Here is a 22,747-nt window from a genome sequence, read left to right as displayed (position 1 = left end):
GGCCATCCACTCAGTAGAGCACGAGTCTGCCTTAGGAAGGAAGGGCACCGACCCCACTCCAGCTCGGACGGACCCGAGGACATGAGCCAGACACAGAGTGCACGCCGCAGGGTCCATCCGGAGGTCCCTGGAGTCTGGGATCCACAGAGAGAGGAAGCAGCAGGGTGGGAGCAGGGGCTGGAGGGGATGGGAGACTGGTGGGTAATGGCTGCCCAGCCTGTGAGCACTTAGAAATGGCTAAGGGGGAGTTTTTGTCTGTGACTTGACAACGTGGTTAAAAACTGTGCACATAACCCAAACTGAATCCTGCTCAGCCCCCTGCTCCTTGGGCCTTCTCAGGCACCGCTGCTGGGGCCTCATGGAGGCACGTGTGTCCCCTGCCAGGTACCGGCCAGCGCAGAAGACGGACAGCCTGGGGGACGGCAGCTCCCACAGCAGCCTGCACAGCACGCCAGAGCAGGCCATGGCCGCGCAGAGCCAGCACCACCAGCAGTACATAGGTAGGCGCAGAGCGGGGTCCTGCTGCCGGGCACGCGCACTCGAGGGCGCTCTGCCCACGGCGCGCTTTCCTCGGGATTCTGCTCAGTCAATGGGAAGCCCAGGAGAACTCCCAGGCCGGCTTCCCCGGGATTTAAAGGGATCCGCTTTGCCAAAAGAATTAATTAATGCATTAAGTGACCATCAGAAAAATGAGTCGATAAAAGAAAGTGTTGTCCAGAACCTGAGCTGGGCTGGGGACAGAGCTGGGTGGGCCAAGTGCTTGCCCCCACAAGGCCCTGGATTCGATCCCAGGGCCACAAAAATAAATAAATAAATAACAGCCTGCACTTGGGGAGGGGGGGTGCCGCCTCTGGCTTTTCTCCCTGGCTCCCCTGGAGCCTCTGGCCTCGGGCAGGGCGGGCATGCCCTCCCTCCTGGGCCTGCATCCCTGTCAGACTCTGGAGACCCCCGAGGCTTGTATTTTTTCAAGTCTGGACAGACCCTTCTAGGCTGGTTCCTAGAAGGACCTGCTGGTGCCTGGCCTGTGCCCAGCAGGTCACAGTGGGGCCACTGAGACTGGTCTCCCCACATGTGCTGCCCTGGTTGGCTCTGTGGGTGCCCATGGGCGCCCCACTCCCGCGCCACAGCTCTGAGAATCGAGGTTTCGAGGGCTTGCTGTGTGCCCAGCCAGAGCTCGGCTCCTTGTGGGTCAGCTTACTTAACATCCCTGGGTGTGACAGTATTGTCCCCATTTTGTACTCAAGAAAACTAAAAATTATAAAAGTCACCAACTGCATGCAGGAGCCCGGATGCCTGCCCAGGAGCATCCCCGGCACATGGGCTTCTCGACCGCGCGTTGCCCACTTCCTAAGGGCCGGTTCTGACCTTCTGTTCCTCCCAGACGTCTCCCACGTCTTCCCGGAGTTCCCGGCCCCCGACCTGGGCGGCATACTGCTGCAGGAGAGCGTCACACCGCACGACGTCAAGGCCCTGCAGCTGGTGTACAGACAGCACTGCGAGGTGACAGTGACGGCCCTGGCCCCGGCCCGATGGGCCCGCGCCCCAGTCCTTCCCTGGAGTGGCTGCAGCCTCAGGTCCCCTCCAGGCATGGCACGAGGGGACAGGAGGCCTGAGTCCCCAGCCTCCCCTCTCCCGTGGTCATGGCTGCTCACTGCGTGTTCCCAGGACACAGGGGATTCGTGCTTTCACGCGTGCATCCACCTGACCAGCCGCTGTCCCTCCCAGGCCACCTTGGGCGTCGTCATGAACCTGCAGTTCCACTACATTGAGAAGCTGTGGCTCTCCTTCTGGAACGCAAAAGCCTGCTCCAGCGAGGGCCCCACCTCCCTGCCTGCCAGGTGACACCCCCCACCGACCACGGCGGCCACCCCTGTCCAGTCCACAGGCCCGCCAGGGTTAACCTGCAGACTGTTGTTTGCTGGTGGCCACAGGTGACCCACAAATGTCCAGCTCCCTAAGAATGGGGTCTTAGGCACCTCCTCTTTTAGACCTTCCTGTTGTTGAATTTTGACCCTTTTCAAATCAGACTGTTTAATAGAGGTGGCCATGACTTAATCCCACATAGAGGTGACCTTGACCCACTGCTGCAGTGAGAAAAGTCACATGGGCCACAGACAGAGGAGGGGACAGTGTGGATCCTGGGGAAGACCCAGAGGTGCTCCATGGTGGCCTCCGGCATCGCGTCTGAGGGTGGGGCTGAGCTGCAGGGCCCGGGAGCCAGCCCACAGAGGCCTGTCCCCGCTCACCGGGGGCCGTGCTCTCGGGTCTTCCCATGGCGGGGCAGCCCCCCCCCCCCCCCAGGGCTCACCCACCTGCCCATCCCTCCGCAGTGACGACGAGCCGGAAGGTGCCGTCCTCCCCAAGGACAAGCTCATCTCCCTGTGCAAACACGACCCTGTCCTCAAGTGGATGAGGAGCTGTGACCACATCCTCTACCAGGCCCTGGTGGAGATCCTCATCCCCGACGTGCTGAGGCCGGTCCCCAGTAAGAGGCCCGAGTGGCCACTCGCGACCCACCTCCTTGCCTCCCACTTCTTCCCATTGTCACCTGCGCGCGCATCGCCCCTCCCGCCCCCTCCCACCCACCTCAGGTAACACTCCCAGGTCCGCGAGGGCCTATGGATTTGTCCTTGTTCCTGGCCCACAGTGTCAGAGTTAGTGGCTGTCGGGGGCTCTGCCAGCTGTCAGGACACTGTCCAGGGCAGGCCAGGCCAGGCTCAGTGCTTTCTGGAAGATTTGCTGGAGGGCATGTGAGTGGCCCGATGGCCTCCGAGAGTGGCTTGGTCACAGCTCCAAGCTGTCACTGTGAGGGAAGCAGTGCCTCGGGGCCATGTAAAGTTGTCACCACCCTAGTCCTGAGGATGTGCCAGCACCTGCTGTCCCAGGTTCCCTGTAAGGTTGGGGGCATTTCCTGAGTGGACATGGGATGGCCAGGATGGCAGCACAGCTCCTGCTGGGCTGGGGGCCACCTCACCCCGCCAGATCCCACTCGACCAGTGCACACGGAGCCCCAGGCTGCCCAGCACTGTGGGACCCCAGGCTCTGCCTGTGACGGCCCCAGAGGACATGAGGGGACAGAGTGAGGGGCGACGTGAGGAACACGTGAGCCCCTGCGGTGGGCTGCTCCAGGGCCTCCGCCCTCCACGGCGATGACAGGCCACACGAGGGCTGTGGTGCCCGCCCAGGCCGAGTGCCCACGGCCCTGGGGGAGACAGGAGCATGGAGAGCTCAGGCCGCCCGCTGCTGGGCACTAGGGCCAAGCCTGGCAGCAGTCATGGGTGCAAGGCGAGTCTGGGTCTTGATGACTGCCAGGCTGCTTTCTGCCAGGAGATGAGGAAGGACAGACAGGCCACCTCTCTCCGGTGGCCTCGCTGCCTGGAGCTGGTCATTGCAGACCAGCACGAGCCTCCAGTGAAGATTCAAGTCCTGGGCATAGTCCCCTTTCTCCAACATCAGTGTGGAAGTTGGCAGAACATTCTTACATGCATGTGGCGTGTGCATCGGGGTCTCCCCTGCCATCGCCGACGGGGCTGGGTGTCCTCTGGGGTGGGGTCCTGGGTGCTGCAGGGTGCTGGGCTGTGGCCCTGGCCTCCACCGGCTGCACACCAGGAGCTCCCAACTGAGACAGCCACAGATGTCCCCAGATACTGCCCAGTGTCCTCTGGGGTAGAGTCACTCTGGGTGAGAACCACCGTCCTAGACAGGGGGCAGTGGCAAAGGGCACGTCCCTGGCTCTCCCGGGCCCCTCCTCCAAGTGTCCTGGCCCCAGTTCCTTCCCCCGCAGCTGTCCTTCCGGGGCGGGCATCTCCTGCACCCACGTTGTCCCACACGTTCCTCACTGTCAACCTTGTGGCTTACGTCTCCAGGTACCTTGACGCAGGCGATCCGTAATTTTGCCAAGAGCTTAGAAGGCTGGTTGGCCAATGCCATGAGAGACTTCCCGCAGCAGGTCATCCAGACCAAGGTAACGTCAGGCTGGGCCTGGGCACCCACCCTTGATGGGGGGACAGCTGCAGCCACAGGCCCCAGGGACCCCTCGGTCCCTGCGTGCTCTGGGTGGGGGAGCGGGAGTTGGCAGGAGGGGGCTCCCTGCCCTGCTCCCCAGAAACCCGAGGACCACTGTGCCCAAGAGCGGCACCTGGCCCTTTCAGGGAGCCCTGGGGATGCTCTGAGTGTGGCGTAGGTGCCGGCAGGGAGGGCCATGGCGGGCGTCACTCAGTGTCCTATCCGGGTTGTTTCCACGGTGGTCACGGGAGGAGGTCCCATCTCCTCGCTATAGCCCTGTCGTTACCGTCCTGGCCACAGACTGAGTTTTAAAGGTCATCGCCATCTCTCCTAGCGGCGACCTCGGTGGGTTCACAAATCTGAACTGATCATTAAAATCCCAATAACTTAAGAAAATGGCAAAGAAAGCTCGAAACCCACAGAAGTACCCTTTTCAAAATTCGGGGATGACTCTCTGGCCTTAGGGGTCCGTGGAAAGAAAGAGAGGCACTGGGATTCTATGTTCTTATATAGGGACACCCGAGGGGAGGTCCCATGGAACATTCTATCCCCCAAAGGGCAAAGGGGTAGGATTGCAAAGGAACAGGAGGGTGTGGCTCCACCCCACCTGGTGACGCCCACCCCTGGAGCCACACCTCATTATCCCAGCTGGGGTCAAGCCCCAGTTATTGGGGGGTGGAAATCCTTCAGCATCTCTTGCTCAGGACTTCAGGGCGTGTATTTCCAGAGCGGCTCCTGACAGAAGGTAGAGATTTTGCCTATGTGCGAAAGAGAATGACTACGTGGCATTTGGGGGCATTTCTCAAACAGCTCTCAGGTGCAGAGGCCTCTGGCGCCCCGCCCTTGGTCTGTGCTGCTCTGGGCCCTGGGTGTGCTGAGAGTCGTGGCCTGTGGCCGCTGCTGTGAATTCCCGCTCCCAGGCCACGCCCCAGGGCTCTGGCCCGGGATGCCCAGGAGTCTGCGTTTCCCACTCGCAAAGAGACTGGAAGTGGCCACAGCTGTACTGTGGCCATCTGAGCCCAGCGTGGCGTGAATCCTCGTCCTGCTGTGGCAGAGCAGGGCCCTCTCCCGCCGCCTCCTCCCGGCAGGGAACTGAGCAGAGCCCCTCCTGCCCTGGTTCGGGGGCCTGCGGCTCCTGGTGATCCACACTGTCCCCTCGCAGGTGGGTGTCGTCAGTGCCTTTGCCCAAACTCTGCGGAGATACACGTCCCTGAACCACCTGGCCCAGGCGGCCCGGGCCGTGCTGCAGAACACCTCCCAAATCAACCAGATGCTCAGCGACCTCAACCGCGTGGACTTTGCCAATGTGCAGGTGACTTTCTCAGACGTGGTCCCCGCAGTCTGGCTCAGAACAGCGCTGAGTTGCAGAGAGGCCGTGACTTCAGGGTCCTCCCCGCACTGGCCTAGGCCTCCCTCCTCTAGGAAAGCAGGAGTCCCACGGCTTCAGCCCACAGCAAACCCACCTGCCCGGGGCCTGGCCCAGCTTCTGCTGCATGAAACGGTGCCAGGTCAGAGCCCTGCCCAGCCACCGTGGTCCCTGGTGGCTCCGTTCCTTGATGGCTCAGGCCCCTTTCCCGCCCAGGCGCTGTGGCTGACACCTCACTCACCCTCCTCACAAACGCCCCCAGCTTCCCAGAGCTGGCGCCACACTCACGTCACCTCCCTAATGCCGTCCTCATGGCTCTGCCCTCTGGGCTGAAGGAACCACAGGTGACAGCTGCAGCTCTGTGTTCACCTCACTTCCGACCTGAGTTTCTCTGTGGAATAACTAAACACACACACACAAAAAACCAAAACAAAGACGCGGTGTGACGCGAGCCTCCATCCAGGAGGCCTGTGCACCCTCTGCACCCACGGCGCCAGCCACGGCTGGCTGCAGTGTCAGGCAGGTGCTGAAGGTGCTCGGCTCAGTGGTCAGTGGCCAATGTCAAGGAGGCCCAACGGGTGCCCAGTGCAGTGGTGCAGTGTGTGAGGCCCTGGTTCCAGCCCAGAACCAAAAAAATAAAGAACAACCCAGACTTGGGCACAGCCCGAGGCCCCCGCTGAGCCGTGCTCAGGTCTGGGGGACTGCAGTGGCTGGGCCCCCTCCTTGTGTCAGCACAGGGTGCCACTGTCCCTGTGCTGTCTGCAGGAGCAGGCCTCGTGGGTGTGCCAGTGTGAGGAGAGCTTGGTGCAGCGGCTGGAGCAGGATTTCAAGCTGACCCTGCAGCAGCAGAGCTCACTGGACCAGTGGGCCAGCTGGCTGGACAACGTGGTGACCCAGGTGCTCAAGCAGCACGTGGGCAGCCCCAGCTTCCCCAAGGCCGCCCGGCAGTTCCTGCTCAAGTGGTCCTTCTACAGGTAAGGCCCGGTTCCGCCCAGGAGGCACCTCCGGGGTGCGGGTGGGGGGGTTACCCCACTGCCACTTGGCTGCTGAGCTTGGAGAAGCCCAGCTTCTGGGTATGGCCCTCGAGGACAAAGAGGACAGGCACACTAAGTCTGGAACATGGAATCCACGCAGTCAATTAGGACAGAGGACCAAACCAGAAAGAGCAGCAGCCCGGTGCTCTCTGGAGGCCAAGAGCAGCCAGAGACAGACCCCGTCTCCACAGAGCAGCACCCTGGGGTCCCGGTGAGCACATTAGGGGAGCAGAGAGGGCTGTTTCAAGCAATGGCTCCCGTGACTGGATGAGTCTGGAACCTGCAGCCACAGGTGGAAACTCCAAGGACTCAGGAAGCCTCACCTTTTCTCTCAAGTCCCTTCAGCTGATTGGGCAAGGCCCACCCACACTACCAAGAATAAGCACCTCCCTGTCCCAGGTGTCCATCACCGTCAGCAGGACGCCTGCGTGTACCCGAGACCCGCGGACTGACTGGCTACGCTCGCCTGCCTGGGCCACGTAAAACGCCCTCATGGCAAGCAAATGGGAGGCACAACGGTGAGAGAGACTTCATGAGAGAAACCAAGAAAGCACAGGCTCAGGATCCAGAGGTTCGGCACCCAGCGGCGGGGACTCTAATAAGAGAGAAAATGAGAAAAAGAAAATGCCGACAATCCGGCCAGCCCTCCCGGCTGCGGTTTCAGGTCCCAGGCTCTGCGTCTGTGGCTTCCACCCACTGCAGACAGGAAGACCAGAAAGAACTGTGTCCGTGTCCGCGCAAACCTGCCTCCTCGCGGCCCGCCCCCGACGGTGAGTTCACGACCCTGACGCGGCAGCAGGTCTCGCAGGCCGTCCAGAGAAGGTCCGCAGGCCACAGGAGGACGCCCCTTGATTCTGTGGCACGTGAGGGGCGTGGGCACCGGCAGGTGTCCTCTGGGCCTGGAGCAGTTCCCCAAGGATGCGGAGGGACGCCTGGGACCCAGAGCTGAAGAGTCTCCCAGGGGAGAAGAGGCCTGGTTCCCGCATCCATGGACCCTCACTGAACTTTCAGAGCCGGGGCCGGCGGACCACCAGAAAGCCTTCCAAAGGGAGAAGAACGGGCAGGGGGTCGGTGCGGGCGCAGGCCCTGGGGGCAGCCTGCAGACTGGACGGCGGTGGCCCCTGCCGAGCTCCTAAGGCCGCCACCTCCCAGGAACAGAGTCCCCACCTGTGCAGACCAGCAGCAGGACCCGCCGGAGGAAGGGCCGCACTCTGACGGGGCTCCTGGAGTCCCTGGGCCACTCTGGCCTCTCTGAGTGATGGATACCTGGAAAGGAGGCCGCTGTCCTGAGGAGCGTGGGGTGCCGGGGGGCCCTGCGTGGGCAGTTACAGCCAATCCTGCCCCCCCCCGATGATGCCAGCCACACCCATTCCTCACTGTCCCCCAGCCAGGCTGGCTAGCTGCCCACAGAGAAGCGAATGGCCGTGTGGTGTTCCGCAGAGCGCAGGGGCACCCCTCTGTCACCCTGGCTGCTCAGGGAGCTGAGGCAGGAGGATGGCAAGCTCAAAGCCGGCCTGGGTGACTTGCCAGAGGCCGTCACGAAAAGGGCTGGGGTGTGGCTCGGTGGCACAGCACCCTGGGCCCAGTCCCGGCACCGCACACAAACCACACCCCACGAGCCTTGCTGGCCCCGAGCTGGCTGCGGCCGCCTCGGGCGTTAATGAAGCTCTCACAGGCCTCGCTGGATAGACCTGTCCTTGTCACCCTCCGCCCATGTGCCACGCTGTCTCCCATGGTGCTCGCTCGCCTGCCCCTTGCTGCCTGTTGGCTGGTCCCGTCCCCTCCCTGAGCAAGCCCGTCCCTGCCAGCTCCTGAGTGGTGGTGGGGCAGCTGGGCGAGAGCAGCACGCGCGGACGCCTCGACCCCTCAGCCCCAAGTGCATGACGTGCCCGCAGCTGTGACCACTGCCGGTGCCGCGTGTCTGGGGAGCCAGCAGGCAGCCCGCCCAACTGCCCATCACACAGACGAGGTGGTCTCCCTAGCAGACCCTGCAGGCCAGCAGTCTCGGGACCACCAGGATTTCTGGGGTCCTGGAGGAGCCAGCCGGTGCCCAGGCCCCACTTAGAGTCTCCGGCCTCTGTCCCCCTGTGCCCAGCTCCATGGTGATCCGCGACCTGACCCTGCGCAGCGCGGCCAGCTTCGGCTCCTTCCACCTCATCCGCCTGCTCTACGACGAGTACATGTTCTACCTGGTGGAGCACCGCGTAGCCCAGGCCACCGGAGAGACGCCCATCGCCGTCATGGGAGAGGTGAGGCCCTGGGGTGTGGCCGGGCAGGTGGCCAGGCACCCAGGAGGCCTGGAGCAGGGAGAGCCCAGGGCCTGGCTCTGGTCCCGGCTGCAGTGTGACTTGCTGGGACCTGGCCTCTCAGGGCCCCGACACGCCCAGGCTTCTAGGAAATCAGAGTAGAACCCACACAGAAGTCGACCTGGTGTTTTGTTCTGCTTTGGTGCTGGGGACTGAACCTGGAGTGCTCTCCCACTGCGTGGCTCCCCAACCCTCCTTGTTGTGAGACAGGGTCTCTCTTGCTCTGTCACCTAGGCTGGCCTGGAACTGTGATTCCCGAGCAGCTGGGATGACAGGCATGGCCACAAATGTGCCATGTGAAGTACACGATTCAGTGGCACTTAGTGCATTCGCAGGTGCGCCCCTCACCAGTGTCCACCTCACAGCACTCTGCCCCCAGATGGCCCTGTCACCATGAGCAGTCACCCCAGGACGCAAGTCCACGTCCTGTCTCTAGACTCACCTGTCCTGGACGTGTCCTGTCACTGAGTCACATGCTGTGGCCTGTGGCTCTGGCTCTCACTGAGCCGGAGGCGCTCTGGTCCCCCTGCACTGCGGTGCCGGAGCCTGGCTCCTGCTGTGGCTGAGGACGCGCCAGGCGTCGTGGTCCACCTGCGACGTGGACCTGGGCTGTCGGCCCCCCTCTTCAGTTCCTCTGGGTCTACAGCTGGGGGTACAATTGTGGGGTTGTTTCAAAGAAGAAATGGAGCCTCACTTGTAGAGGTTCTAGAACAAATGGAGGGCAGAGGGCAGCGGTTCCTCACAGTTAAGAGGCTGTCACACTCCGAAGACAGTGGCCAGGGCCCCCACCTCACCCAGACACGTGGAAGCTGCGTTGGTGCTACGCGGGTTGGGTGGCCAGGTGCTGGGCCCTGGAGGGAGGGCAGCCGGCTGCCCTGGCCCCAAGCAGCCCTTCCAGGCCGGGCATCTCTCTTGCCAGCCGCTGCCCCTGGTGGCCTTTGCAGTCAGGGCCGCCACCCACCAGCCACCCCCAGGTGCTGCCTGGAGGCGTCAGAGCTGCTCGAAGCCCGGGTGGGGGTGGCGGGGGGCAGGAGCGGCTCTGAGCGGTGCGAGCCCTCATGGGGCATGCCGGCCGCGTGCCAGCCCCTGACTCCCGCTTCTCTTATAGTTCAACGACCTCGCCTCCCTGTCACTGACCCTGCTGGACAAAGGTGGGTGTGCCTGGGCTTCCCTGGGGCAGTCACCAGGGCGGAGGGCCTCCGGGAGTGGGCATGCAGATGGCTGGTGGCACCTGGGAAGTGGGCACAAATCCCTGTGGTGCCCTTGGGCCATCCTGAGCCTGTTCCCCGGGGTCTCCCACACTGGGCCCAGGGAGAAAGGCTCGGCCAGCCAGGGCGGCCCAAGGCCTCCTGCTCCATGGCCGCCAGGACAGAGACCCCTGGACCCAGTCCTGGCCCAGGGGTGAGGACCTGTCCCCAGGGCACTCCCAAGGCCCAGCCTGCTGACAGTGTGACCCAGGCCAGTCGGCCCTGGTTAAGGGAAGTCACCCGTGGGAGGGCTTGTCCCCTCCTCTGTGAGCACAGCCTGTCTCTCCCTCACATCGGCCGGCAGATGACATCGGTGACGAGCGAGGCAGCGAGGCCGAAGCGGGTGCCCGCAGCCTGGGCGAGCCCCTGGTGAAGCGTGAGCGCAGCGACCCGAACCACTCCCTGCAGGGCATCTAGCACCTTCCACAGGCACCTTCCTCAAGGTCCTGGAGGACGCCGCCAGCCACTCTAGGGCGTCCTTGGCCGCCCCACATTAGTGCCTCTTAGATGAAGCGAGCTGACTCTGACTTGGGCCCACGGTGGCGCCCCCACCCCGGGACAGAGACTGCTGACGCTCCCTCCGCACTCCCAGCCGCCGCCCGCCACAGCCACGCGTCACAGCCCTCCAGCCCAGGAGGGCCGGCCGCTGGTCCCCACGTGTGTCCTCCCTCCATCCAGCTAGTGCCAGTTTCCACCACGATTTTAAAAAGAGAAAAGGAAGAAACCCAGCAGAGCCCGGAGGCGTCCTGTGCTGTCGGCCGGCGCAGAGCTCAGCCTCTGTGGGTCCCTCGGAAGGGAGCAGGGCCCTCACCACGTGCCTCTCGGTGCAAGGGACAATCTCAGCCATGCCTGTGGCGTTGTGTGGACAGGCCATCCTGGGCCTCCTGTCCGGGCCATGCTGTGCTGAAGCAGGAGGCAGCCAGCCCACAAGGGTCCGGGTCCTGATGCCAGAGGCCTCTCCAGTCTCAGCTGCGGGTCGCCGCGTCCCTGGACGGATCAGACCTGGAGCTAGAAAAGAGCAAGCTGTGGAAGGCAGCCCACTGGTGTCTGATCCACCCCAGCAAGGATTGGGGTTCTGTCCAAGTTCAAGCCCACACTGAGCCAAACCGCTGGCTCTGGAGCAAGTTCGTGGGGGGCTGTGGTAGTTGCTGCCGCCAGGTCCTTCTGAACCCTCCCTCTCAGCAGTTCTGGGGCATCTGACCCCTGCCAGGTCCCATCCTGACCTCTTTGAAGCCAGAGCTCTTCTCTGGGGACAAAGGAAAACCAAGGACTTGCACAGCCCTGAACCTGAGACACGGGGACCTGTGTGCCTGGAAAGCCCTGGCCCTCCGTCTCGCTGCCTCAGCTGAGCGCGAGCTCCCTCCCGAAACCAACCTCAGACCGAGCCTCTGTCTAGGAAGCACCGTCCAATGAAATGCAATAGTTTCTCTTTTTGGAAAAAAATGTTTATATCAATAGTTTTGTGCTCTAATGAATTGTTCTTAGAAGGTTTCTTATGAACATGTATATTGCAGTATATTCGGACCCCAACATCTTGTTCTCATTCACGCAGACTCACCCGGTGGCTAGCAGGAGGGGTGCAGGGCGCCGAGGGGTGGAAAGGGACAAGACCACGGTGAGAGCGATGTTGTCTGGCCTCATCCTCCAGACTTGGTGACATCAGACGGAAGAATGTCTAGTGTCGTCTCCTCTTCTGGGAGACTGGAGCTGGTGAAAGGACTCCCTGACCCCACCGTCCCTCCCCGGTGGAGACCAGGACAGACTGGGTTCGGCCTCGGGCTCCGCCTTGTCCTCTGCAGGGTCCGCTGGAGGAGCGGGAGGACACGGAGGCCATGAGCCCTCCACCCTGCTCCTCCTTGGAGCCGCCCCTTCAGGCGTCATGGTCCATGCTCCCGCGCCGCCCCATGCGCCACCCCAGGTCGCGGGCTTGCCCGGCCACTGCCCCTGCTCCCTCCTCCCTCAGGCCCTCGTCCTGGTGGAGCCGGAGCCCCTGGCCTCCGGGCAGGGCAGCTGGGGCCAGTAGTGAGGGCAGCAAAGGAGTGCTCCGCCGGCTGCCACGGCCAGGGTCCTGCACACCTGTGAGCGCGTGCCCTCCCTGTGCCCTCCAGCTATGGCAGGATGAATAGATGCATGGCCGTGGAGAAGCCACCAGGGTCCTCAGGGCCTTCTGGGTGGGCCATGGGCTAACTTTAGGGCCCTGGAGAACCCGTGTGTGCACATTTCCAAAAGTGGCCCCCAGTCCACAGATCCTGACGAGGTGGGACCAGAGTATCCTGGGGACCAACCTCTCGGGAGGGTCCATGGGTGAGAGGATGCCCCATAGAGGCAGGGGGATGCTGGCCCAGCCCAAGCCCCTCAGTCCCAGGAAGGGGGCCCAGGGTCCCTGGGTGATACTAAAATGCCATCAGGGAACTTCGGGGCCTGTGCTCAGCCCTCACCATCTTGAAACTCTTCGTTTCTGAACAAGGAGCCCAGCCCCAGTTTTAATTTTGCATCAAGGCCCTCCAAATTGTGAGGCAGATCCTGGGAAGTCCCAGGACTGCCCCTGGCATGTCCCCGCTCCTCCTGGCTCACAGTCTCAGAGCTCACTGCTCTGGGCTTCCTCCATTGAGTCTGATGATGAGGACGGCGAGAGAGAAGGAACCTATGTCCCTGGGGTGCCCGAGTGGCCATGACAGCCCCAGTGGCCTTCAGCTAGACCTCAGTGAGTTGCTGCTGGGTGGGGAGGGGAGAGGGCCCACAGCGGCCCTGCCCTCAAAGTGGTGGCGAGAACCCAAGAGCGTGATGGGAGGAGCCCGTGCCCTCTGGCTGCAGGTGTGCTGAGGAGGGAGGGGTGCCCTGGCGGGACAGGGACGGCCTCTCCCACCTCACTGACTGCTGCTCTGCGCCCTTTCCCCCACCCCTTGGTGACCTGTCCAGTTCCCACAATGGAAATGCCCCTCCCTGCGCTGGCGACTGGTGCATTGAGCAGAGCCTCATGGGTGCCTGCCCCTGATGGACCAGACAGCAGTGCAGCCTCCCCAAGTCCAGCTCCTCGAGGGCATCCATGGCACCCAGCTGGGCTTCAGAGGGTCCTGGCAGGAGGAGGGCAGAGGGAGGAGCTGGAGGCAGGGAGGCCAATTAGGTGCCTGCAGAAGTCGTGCAGAGGGAGAGGGTCCAGCAGGAGTCGTGGCCATGGGGACAGAGGGGGAGCCAAGCCAGAGGTCCTCGGGGGCCACGTGCCCATCAGTCAGCCCGGGGATGATTGGCACGTTATGACCAGCCTAGTGCTTTGGTTTTTCTTAATGGACCAGGACAAAATCCAAGAACGCCAAGCGTGGCTCTGTGAGACAGCACTTTTCCTTCACTGGGATCTGGAGTGTCCCCACTGTCCCCAGAGGCCCCCGTGTCTTAAAGTCTTGGTGTCCAGCTTGGGGGGAGGCAGGTGGTGCAGCCTTCAGGTGGGGCCTGGCAGGAGGTCTCATGTCAAAGGGGCAGGCCCTGGGAGGGAACCAGCACTCTCCTGCCCCTGGCCCCTCCCTCCTTGGCCATGAAGAGAGCACGAGCTCCACCACATGCTCCTGTGGAGGCCCTCGGGTGCTTGTTATGGAGGCGGGAGGCTGCCCAACCCCAGGGTAGATGCTGCATTGGGCTGCGACATGGAATCCTCTGGCTCTGAGATCCTGGGGACCTGCCTGGTTGTTTCACTTCACTTCACCTCACCCTGATAGCCTTCCAGCAAATTCCCCTTTGCTGATACTGGCCAGAGGTGGTTGCCAGGGTTTCCACCTGTCTTCAAGCTGATGGCCCCTAGGACCCATGAATTTTGCAGCAAATTCAGAAGGAAGTCTCAGCCCCTGGAGGCCATCCAGGGATGGAGAGCTGGGTTTGGAGGTGGCCCATCCCTAGCCCCTGGCAAGCACAGTCAGACTGGAGCATCATCCACAGAGCCAGAGAGCAAGGTGTAACCAAGACTTCCCACATTGGCATACTCCACCTGGCTCCTAGATGTTGCCTCTCAACGTAGGCAGAGCCTGAGTCCCTGGTGCCCTGTTTTAACTCATACCTATCCTCTGCTGCCGCCTAGTGGTCACTGTGCCACACACCGTCTTCCTCACCCCCACCCACCGCCCACCCTAGGACACCCCAACCTGGATTTTGTCTAGAACCACGGACCACGGTTGACTTGATTGCAAAAAGTGTGACAGGTCAGACCACAAGGAACACCCAGAGTGTTCCTCCCTTTCCTCCTCAGATCTCTCCCATTTGTTTTCATAAACTCAAAGCATCTTCCCTGGAGATAAACAAAACCAAAGCAGCCAGTTGACATCTGGGGCAGCCTTCTAAGTCACAGACTGACATTCTCGCCGCCTGCCAGGAGGCCCTCGGCAGGGCACGGATTACCTCTGTGAGGTCCTTGCCAAACTTGTGACCTGAACTTAATTATGAGAAAACGAACCCAAAGTTAAGGGGTACTCTACAATTGTAAATAACCAGGAGAGTGTGTTGGAAGTGTCATGGTGAAGGAAATGTGGGTCTGATTCAGGCTGAATATGGAGAAATGATGTCTAAGTGCCAGGTGAGGTCTCGGGCTCAATCCTGAGCAAAGACAGAACAGCGGATCAGACAGGTGGAGTGACGGCTGCGCTCTCCCGGGCCACAGCACCCAAGGCCTGCCCTTGTTCTGACCTCGGGTCTGGGGAAGCTGGGTGAGGCCTGTGGCTATCACTAGGGTTTGTTTTTTGAGACGCAGCCGTACTGAGTGGCCCAGGCTGGTCTCCAGCTCCCAGACTCAAGCACCCTCCTGCCTCAGCCTCCTAAGCAGCTGCTGCATCCTCTCGAGGTGGAAAGAAAGGCACCAGGTCTCTCGGCCTCTCGAAAGGCAGAAATCCTATTCCTCTTGACCAGATCCCCTCCCAGAGACCCCTGCCCCCAACCCCATCACCTTGGGGATGAGGATTTCAACACGACTGGGCAGGGCGGACATCCGGGCCTTAGTGCCTGGATGGAGAGGACAGCCAGCGGCCAGGTAGTGCCCTGCTCCTGCTTTCCTCTCCCTAGTTGCTCCCCACCCAGCTCTGGGCAGGCTGCTGAGGAGCTCTGCCCCCTGGGCAGCGGGGAGCCAGCTGGAGCCTCCTAATTGGAGCCACACACTCCAGCGGGATTATCTGGCTTAGGTTCACACCCCACAGCCCCTGGGAGCAGGGGCATCTGTCCCTGCTGAGGCCCCACAGCCGGCTGAGCAGGTGCTCGGAGACCTAGAGGCCTAGCGGGACCCAGCCTTCCCCTGCGGCTCCAGGGAAGCCTTCAGCAATTTAAAGCAGTGTGACTAGGTCGTACTGAACTGCATGCCACCCTTCCTCAAGGTCAAGGTCAGCCCAGCGTGCCAGGAAAAGGAATGGATTGCTGCCCGCGGGCCACACGCGGGCCTCAGCCACGGTACTGAACCAGGAAGACGCACCACCTGCCGTCCCAATGAGGTTCTAGGCCCACGGCACTGGGGACAAGCCTTTGCTTTAAATTGGCTTTGTCTAACTGACAGAATTGTACACAGTGCACTTGGATCTACAGAACGTTGTGACCTGGTTAAATCAAGCAGATGAACAAATCCATGAGCACGAATACCATTCTGTCTTTATGCACCTTTGGTAAGAACATTTATGCTCTGCTCTCTTGCGGCTTTCCAGTGTGTGGTGCACTCTGACAGCAGGCAGTCACCACGCTGGGCCCAAGCTCCAGGGCTCGCTCGCAGCCTGCAAGAACTTGCCCCTCACCAACTGCCTGGTCCCCGCTGCTCCAGTCCCACACACGGCCAGGCCACACAGTTTTTCTGTGTGTGGCTTCTTTCACTTAGCATAGTGTCACCAGGTTCATCTACACATCGCAAATTGCAGGAATGATTTATTTAATTTTAAAAATTTATTGTAGTGCTAGGGATGGAACCCAGAGCTTCAAACATGCTAGGTGTGAGCTCCACCACTGAGCCCAGCCCACTTTCTTTCTTTTTTAGTGCTGCGTAGCTTTCCACTGTGCATAGCCCACATTTTCCTATCCATGCCTTCACCAAGATAGTGCTGCAAGGAGTACAGAGGTCCCTCTGGCGCATGGACATCCTCTGCATATGTACCCAGTACTGGGATCTCTGATCATATGTTAGTTCTACTTTCAATTTTTTTTTTTCAGTACTAGATATTGGACCCAGGGCCTTAGACATGATAGGCAAACACTGAGCTACATCCCAGTCTTTTTAAAATTTTGCTTTGAGACAGCATCTTACCAAGTTACCTAAGCTGGCCTCAAACTCACCATCCTCCTGCCTCAGCCTCCCAAGTGGTCTCTGCACCAGCCAGTTCTATTCTTAATTCTTTGAGGAAGCTCCAGACCATTTTCCATGTTGGCTGTGCTAGTCGACATTCCCACCAACAGTGGTGCAAGGGTTCCTGTCTCCACATCCTCACACTTGTTCTCCCTTGTCTTCTTGGTAATGGCCATTCTCAAAAGTGTGACGACACTTGAACATGTGCACATTTACAGTTCCATAAAATTTGACAGACTCATGTCTATGCACCGGCCCCCACCTTGTCCCCCAAATCAAGCTTTAGAGCATTTCTACCACCAGAATGTTCGTTCCCTCCTGCCCTCTTAGCCGCCCTCTGTTCTGGGCATCCAGGGCTCGCCTCCAGGCTTGTCCCCAGTGCCGTGGGCCTAGAACCTCATTGGGACGGCAGGTGGTGCGTCTTCCTGGTTCAGTACCGAGGCTGAGGCCCGCGCCTGGCCCGCGGGCAGCAATCCACTCCTTTTCCTGGCTGGACTGTCCCGATTGCTCTCTGGCTTCTCAGCCTCAGTGTGGGCTGGGCACAGAGCAGACCCTTCACAGGCTGCCCACAATGTGAAGATCACTCCTGGAGCCAAATGCAGAGAACATCATCCTGTGGAGGTGGAGGAGGGAGGGCCCCCGGGGCTTGTCTTCCAGTGGGCCAAAATGGAAGCAGGTAGCAGAGAGGCCAATACCAGTTTAGAGCAAGCCATTTGACTCCCTCTCACTTCCTGCTTCTTATTCATAATCAGCACCAAGTCCCAACTGGCCCCTGCTGCCTGAGAGGCCCTGTACTCTCCTTCCATGACCTCACCTCCTCCACCTCCACTGCTCCCTCTGCTCACACACAGAGCTTCTCACTGTCCCTCCACCATGCCAAGTTGGCTGCTGCCTCAGGACCTTTGCACACACTGCTAGAATGCTTCTCCAGCAGACTTTCTACCAAAATGTCACCTCCTCAGAGGGGACCTCCCTGACCAGTGGTTCCAAAATACCCCTTCTGTCACAATACAATGTTTTGTTTTCTTTGTAGCATTTGAAAATCTTTGCTTACCTATTGTCAGTCTCTCCACAAAATGATGCAAAGTTCCTGGTCTCTTATTCATCCTGGGAACTCAACATGTACAATAATGCCTGATGCGTAGCAGATGCCATAGACACACACTGCTGTGTAACGGGATCCCCCCACCCAAACCGAGGTGCTTATAGCAACTGTCATGTATCTTTCTTGGGTTCCTGAAGACAGGAAGGGCGAGGCTGGGCAATCCTCTCCGGGCTGTGGCAGGAACAGCCGGAGGCTGGCTGGGATCTGGCTGGAAGCTAGCCTCGCTCTCGCTCCCTTCCAACATGGCAGGCTCAGGGCAGCTGGAGGGCTCCTGTGATCCTGGAAACTTTAAGAACTGTTCCCAGGGAGCCAGGGGAAGTTGCGCCCAGCCCCTTATTAATGGCCCAGCCCCACAAGTTCCAGTGTCATTTCCCCATGCTGGTGACTGACAAGCCCACCCACATTCAAGAGAAGGGGAGATTCCGCTCCTGGATTGGAGCAGGGACAAATAATTTGGGTCACATTTTAAACCACCAGTTGGCAACCAACAAATATTTGCTTAAATGAATGTTGGCTCATCTGAGAGGAGACCAGATAAAAACGGAAGGCCTGCGGGGCTCAAGGCAGGCAGGGACAGCACCTGTGAGGGCGTGAACTCAGTGGACACTCCGTTGGCCTGTCGGGCTGATAGGGTTTGTATCTCGGCGTCCTTTGAAAGCCACCATTAGAACATATTTAGCAAGTGATGACATGTTGCTGGGACTTTTCCAAAGTGTGGGGTGGATGTGGTGCCCGACGAGACTTTAGGTGACATGCAGACATGACATTAAATGACACTGATTACATGGATCACAGTCATCACACCGTCAATTTCTTTCAGTCCCCATCACAGCAAGCAGTTTCTCTCAGTGATGACATGCTCCTAATGCCCCTAGGATACCCTGCTAATCTCCCTTCACAGTAAACAGAAGCAGGGTTTAGGCTTAGCACTTGGCCGGCCAAAGTACCTGCCCGGAGCTGAAGGACACCCTTCCTCTTCATGTTTATTTTTGATGATGATCTCTATTCAGGGCTTCATGGTTTTCTATTTTAAAATGTGACACAAAGTGTCTATGTAATGTAAATTAGGACAAAAGAAAAAATACTGAAGGCTTCCCAGATACTGCAGACCGAGAAGACCCACAGGTGGGGGGGGACCCGCTGGGGGACGCGAGGACCAGACCTGACTCCAGGTCCTTTCCAGCACTGATGTCCAAGCTCTTCCTGGGCAACCTGCAATTTAAGGACTGGTAGCTTGTTGGCAAACTCTAGGGAGCAGAGTCTAATCGAGTCTTAGAAAATGTGTTGGAGGGAACTGTTGGGGATACTAAGTACCCCAACCCTGATGCCAGGCAAGAATGTAAAAGAATCCTGTGGCACTTTATGAGCACTCTGCGCAGTGCTCCTGGACACCTTGTTAAAATGCAGATTGACTTGGGTTTGGGGTGGGGCTTGAGATTCTGGATTTCCATAAGCTTCAGTGAGGAGTGACACTAATGCTGGTGGCCTGGGGACCACAGTAGAAGTAGCAGGTTCTCACATACCTATGGTGACATCACATCAGTAGCTTAAAACAGGACATGGCTGAAGTACACCAAGAAAACCAGCAAACACTACACACCAGGGCTCAATTTATTTTATTGATGGCTGTCAAGACTTAAGAAAGTGATGAAAAATATCAGTAAAAACTTTCAACAAACCGTCCACGGGCATGCACTGCACACATCCTCCCCGAGCCAATGCAGAAAAGGTGTGGCTGGTGCCGGCTGGCGCGTAAGCCGTGGAGGGAGACCACCGCAGAGGTGGGTGTGAGGCCTCCCAGATACAGCTGGTGCCCTGGACGAGAGAGAGATTGGCAGTTTTTCTGTCAAGACCTAAATTTAAAATATGGTAAAAGGCTGGTGGCAGTGGCACACCTTTAATGCCAGGGACTCAGGAAACTGAGGCAGGAAGACCACAATTTGAGGATAGTCTGAGCAACCTAGCCAGGCCCTAAGCAACCTGGTGAGACTGTCTTAAATTAAAAAAAAGAGGGGTTGAGGATGTGGCTCAGTGGTAAAGCACCCCTGGGCTCAACCCCAGGTGCCAAGAAAAAGGTACCAGGCCTTAGCTCTGCTATGAAGCTCAAAAGCAACCACAGATACCATATAAATAAATGTGGCCGTTTTCAAATAAAACTTGCTGATGGACACTGAGATTTAGAGTTCATACAAGCTTTGATTGTCCTGAAGCCTCATTCTTCCTTTGACCTTTTTCGTAACCTGTTCAATATCACATTCTTAGCTGGCAGGCCACATGGGGTCCACAGGTGGTAGGATCGGCCTAAAAAGGGCCAGTTGGGGCTCCACGTGGATGAGACCCAGGCAGAGAGGTCAGCAAATGCAGAGATGCGCAGGCTGCAGTGAGTTTGGGGTACACAGGGATGGGGAGACCCGTGCGGCTGAAGGCAGGAGAGAGGCCCGGTGCGAGACGAAACGCAGGGGCTTCATAATCCTGAATTTCCTGGCTCAAGCAAAAGCCCTCGGAAACCACTGAGAAGGGATGCCCCTTCATATTTATGTTGTTTTTTTTAAGGAAGGAGTTTTTTAATACCTTTATTCTACTTATTCATTTGTATGTGGTGCCGAGGATCGAACCTGGGGCTCCACCGCTGAGCCGCAGCCCAGCCCCTCTATGTTTTAAAATCTCCCTCGTCCTGTGCCGCGTGCGGAACAGACCCTGGGCTTCATGACTACGAAAGGAAGGAGGGCGGAGAAGGTGTTCAGTGCCCCAGAAGAGCCCCAGGCCGGACAGCCACGCGGGGAGAGCAGGTGGACCTGGGCTGCACTTTAGCCCCAAAGACATGCTGAGACGGGTAGCAGGCAAGCAGGGGCAGACCCTGGGTGCCCCCTTTCCCCAAGCTCCTGGGGGTGGCCACATCTTGACGTGGCTCCCGGTAGAGCCTTGCCTGGCATCCGGTGTCCAGACGTGGCGCCAACTGCAATTCCACGGGAAGGCGCAGACCATCCGCAGACGGCAGTTCGGCCGCTTCACAGCTGCAGAGCCTCGGTGCCCGGCTTGGCGCCAGCGTCCCGGAGCGTCCCTTCCCGTGGGTCGCGGGAATCAAAGGTCTCGTCCCCGACCCAGGCGGCACCTGCGGGCTAGGGCTGCGAGCCCCTCTCACGCGCGACGGGCCCGCCCCCAGGTCGGTGCTCCTGCACCGCGGCGAGGACCGAGATCAGGCTCCGCTCCTGCGCCGGTGGAAAGTCCCTCGGGCCGAGGATTCACCTAGAGGAAGGCCGCGGCCGCTGCGCACCAGACCCGCCAGCTCTCCTGCCGCTTCGGACCCCAGGATCACCACCGGGTAGTGCCACCACCGGACCCCCGCTGGGACCGCCGTGCCGTCCACGCTCGCTGCTGCCGCGCGCTCACGTGACCACGCCCCCCTCGCCGGCGGGAAGAAGGCGGGGGGCCGTTAGTGCGCAGGCGCGTGCTTGGAGCGCGAGAACGAGCTCGACTCGGCGCGCAGCTCAGTGCGCAGGCGCGGGCTGCCCGCCTCGCTGGGAGTCGGCTTATTAAATGCGCACGCGCAGCGGTCTCCGGCAGAAAACTGGCGAGCCTGGGCCGGCGCGGGGCCTTGTGGGAGGGCTTAAGGAAGTAAAATGGCGGACCTGGCGAACGAAGGTAGGGGAGGCGCCGTCGGGGGCCAGCTGGCGGCTGGGGAGCGGGCGGAGGAAGGCTGCGGGGCCACAGGCCCGAGGGCTGGGCGTCCCTGAGTGCGGGCGTCCCGTCCGCTCCGCCCTGGAGGTTCGGGGGCTCCGCAGCCGCCCCCCATTCCGTCTCCTCAGGCCGGCCTCACCCGCCGGCCCATCACTCGCCGCAGCCGCGGTCCCTGCCGCCGTCCGACCAGAGTCACCGGGAGGCCGCCGGGGCCGCGGGCCAGAGGCGCTTCCGCCCCGCAGCCCGGCCCGGGCCCGGAAGGGGCGGGAGGCGCGGCCCGGGCCTCGGCCGCGGATGTAAATAGATCTCGGGCCTGGTGGTGGCCCGCGCGCGCCACGCTCCCTCCCCGCCCCCTCGCCCGGCACCGGCGTCCCCTGCCCGGCCGGTGGCCGCCACGCCGAGCCCGCAGGGAGCCGGGGCCCTGCTCCCCGCCCCCGCCCGAGCTCCGCACCCGCGTTCCCGCCAGTTCCCGCAGGTCCCTCGGGGCGCCGCGTGTCCCCAGTTAGGCCCGGCCACAGGAGCTGGGCTGCCGAAGCCGGGCTGCTTTTTGCCCTTCCTTTACTTTTTATTTTTTGGCTGCACTTCCAGAGAGACCTTGTGATTCTCTCCTCTGTGGAGCGCTGACATGCCTCCTGAGCATTTTCGACAAGGTTGCACCTCCAAATCCCCAAGAGGAAGCACTCGATCGGGCTGATGTCTGCCTGCGTCCACGATCGTGTTGCTCTGGCTTGAGGACTTCCGAGGTTCTATTTTTAGCTGTCTCCTTTTCTCGGTGCACAACTGCAGGCAAGCTGTACCTGTCTGGCTCTGGTTCCCCGTGCGATGCTCCCTGCTGTTCTTGGGTGACCTGGGGTTCCCATCCTGACCCGCACTGTGCGCGAGTGAGTGCTCATAGTAAGTGGTCAGCCTTGGGGCGCATTTGGAGTGGTACAGGGACAGTTATCCCTCCAGTACTCCCCAGGAAAGCACCATGAAGTAGATACTGGTAGTCCCATTCTTTCAGTGAGGATATTGAGTTAAGAGTGATTAAGTTAGTTACCTACCCAAGTCAGGTCACACAGGAAGGAGCAGGAATGTGAACTAAAGTGATGTGACTTTAGAGCCCTCTGACTTGACCATTTTACACTGAATCTCTTATCTGACAAAGGAGCCCGTGGAGGGGAGGTACTCCAACTCATGGCGATCCATTTGAAAGGCAGAAATGGGCCTGGATAAATTAACGGGAATCAATATGACTACTCTGTAGAGTTACCTCTTGAGCTCATATAGTTTCTTGAACTGGAGAGCCATGCCTATATTTGACATCTCCATTTGGATATCTAATAGGCACATCTGACATCATGTCCAAAACAAAATCTTTATCCTAGCTTCCTGCTCAGACCTGCCCATACCACAGTCATTGTCCCTTTATACTAAGTGGTAGGTCCATTTTTTTAATTCCTCAGATCGAAAACTTTGAAGTCACCCCTGGTTCCTCCCATAAATCAACAGTAAATCCTATTAGTTATACCTTAAAAGTATTTCCAGAGAGTGATGACATCTCACTACCAACTGGGCCTTCTACTTGGGCTTCCTTTACTTCCACCCCTAATACCTCCCTACCCTGCTCTCTACCACTCTCTCCCTGACTTGCTGTTCTCTGGCTGCTCAGGTTTTCTCAGTATCTTGAGTGAGCCATGTACTCCCTCCTTTTAGCCTTTTTTTCCTAATG

General features: G+C 59.8%; 2 protein-coding genes across 27 annotated transcripts in view; both read left to right on the top strand.

Annotated features, from left to right (window-relative positions):
• The window catches only part of RFX2 (regulatory factor X2), an 82,389-nt gene extending 70,900 nt beyond the window's left edge, over nt 1-11,489 (top strand). For 4 of the 14 annotated variants that reach the window (XM_081288496.1, XM_081288500.1, XM_081288493.1 and 1 more), the window contains 10 exons: nt 340-500; nt 1,382-1,500; nt 1,726-1,838; nt 2,331-2,485; nt 3,867-3,964; nt 5,168-5,317; nt 6,137-6,345; nt 8,501-8,654; nt 9,820-9,862; nt 10,263-11,488. In XM_081288496.1, coding sequence (XP_081144622.1) covers nt 340-500; nt 1,382-1,500; nt 1,726-1,838; nt 2,331-2,485; nt 3,867-3,964; nt 5,168-5,317; nt 6,137-6,345; nt 8,501-8,654; nt 9,820-9,862; nt 10,263-10,375 — 1,315 coding nt within the window. In that variant the 3' untranslated portion in view covers nt 10,376-11,488. Of the gene's footprint in view, nt 1-339; nt 501-1,381; nt 1,501-1,725; nt 1,839-2,330; nt 2,486-3,866; nt 3,965-5,167; nt 5,318-6,136; nt 6,346-8,500; nt 8,655-9,819; nt 9,863-10,262 lie in introns of all 14 variants that reach the window. The other 10 variants (XM_081288497.1, XM_081288495.1, XM_081288501.1 and 7 more) reach the window with 5 other exon arrangements.
• A 9,320-nt stretch (nt 11,490-20,809) lies between these two features.
• Nucleotides 20,810-22,747, top strand: part of RANBP3 (RAN binding protein 3) — a 55,027-nt gene continuing 53,089 nt past the window's right edge. For 5 of the 13 annotated variants that reach the window (XM_081285797.1, XM_081285801.1, XM_081285795.1 and 2 more), the window contains exon 1: nt 20,881-21,000. In XM_081285797.1, the coding sequence (XP_081141923.1) occupies nt 20,896-21,000 (105 nt within the window). In that variant the 5' untranslated portion in view covers nt 20,881-20,895. Of the gene's footprint in view, nt 21,001-22,747 lie in introns of all 13 variants that reach the window. The other 8 variants (XM_081285807.1, XM_081285806.1, XM_081285802.1 and 5 more) reach the window with 5 other exon arrangements.

The sequence above is a fragment of the Spermophilus citellus genome, assembly GCF_964194105.1.
Source record: "Spermophilus citellus genome assembly, chromosome: 3".
Lineage (NCBI taxonomy): Eukaryota > Metazoa > Chordata > Mammalia > Rodentia > Sciuridae > Spermophilus > Spermophilus citellus.
The sequence above is the reverse complement of the archived record's forward strand: the minus strand, read 5'-3'. Positions and strand labels throughout refer to the sequence as shown.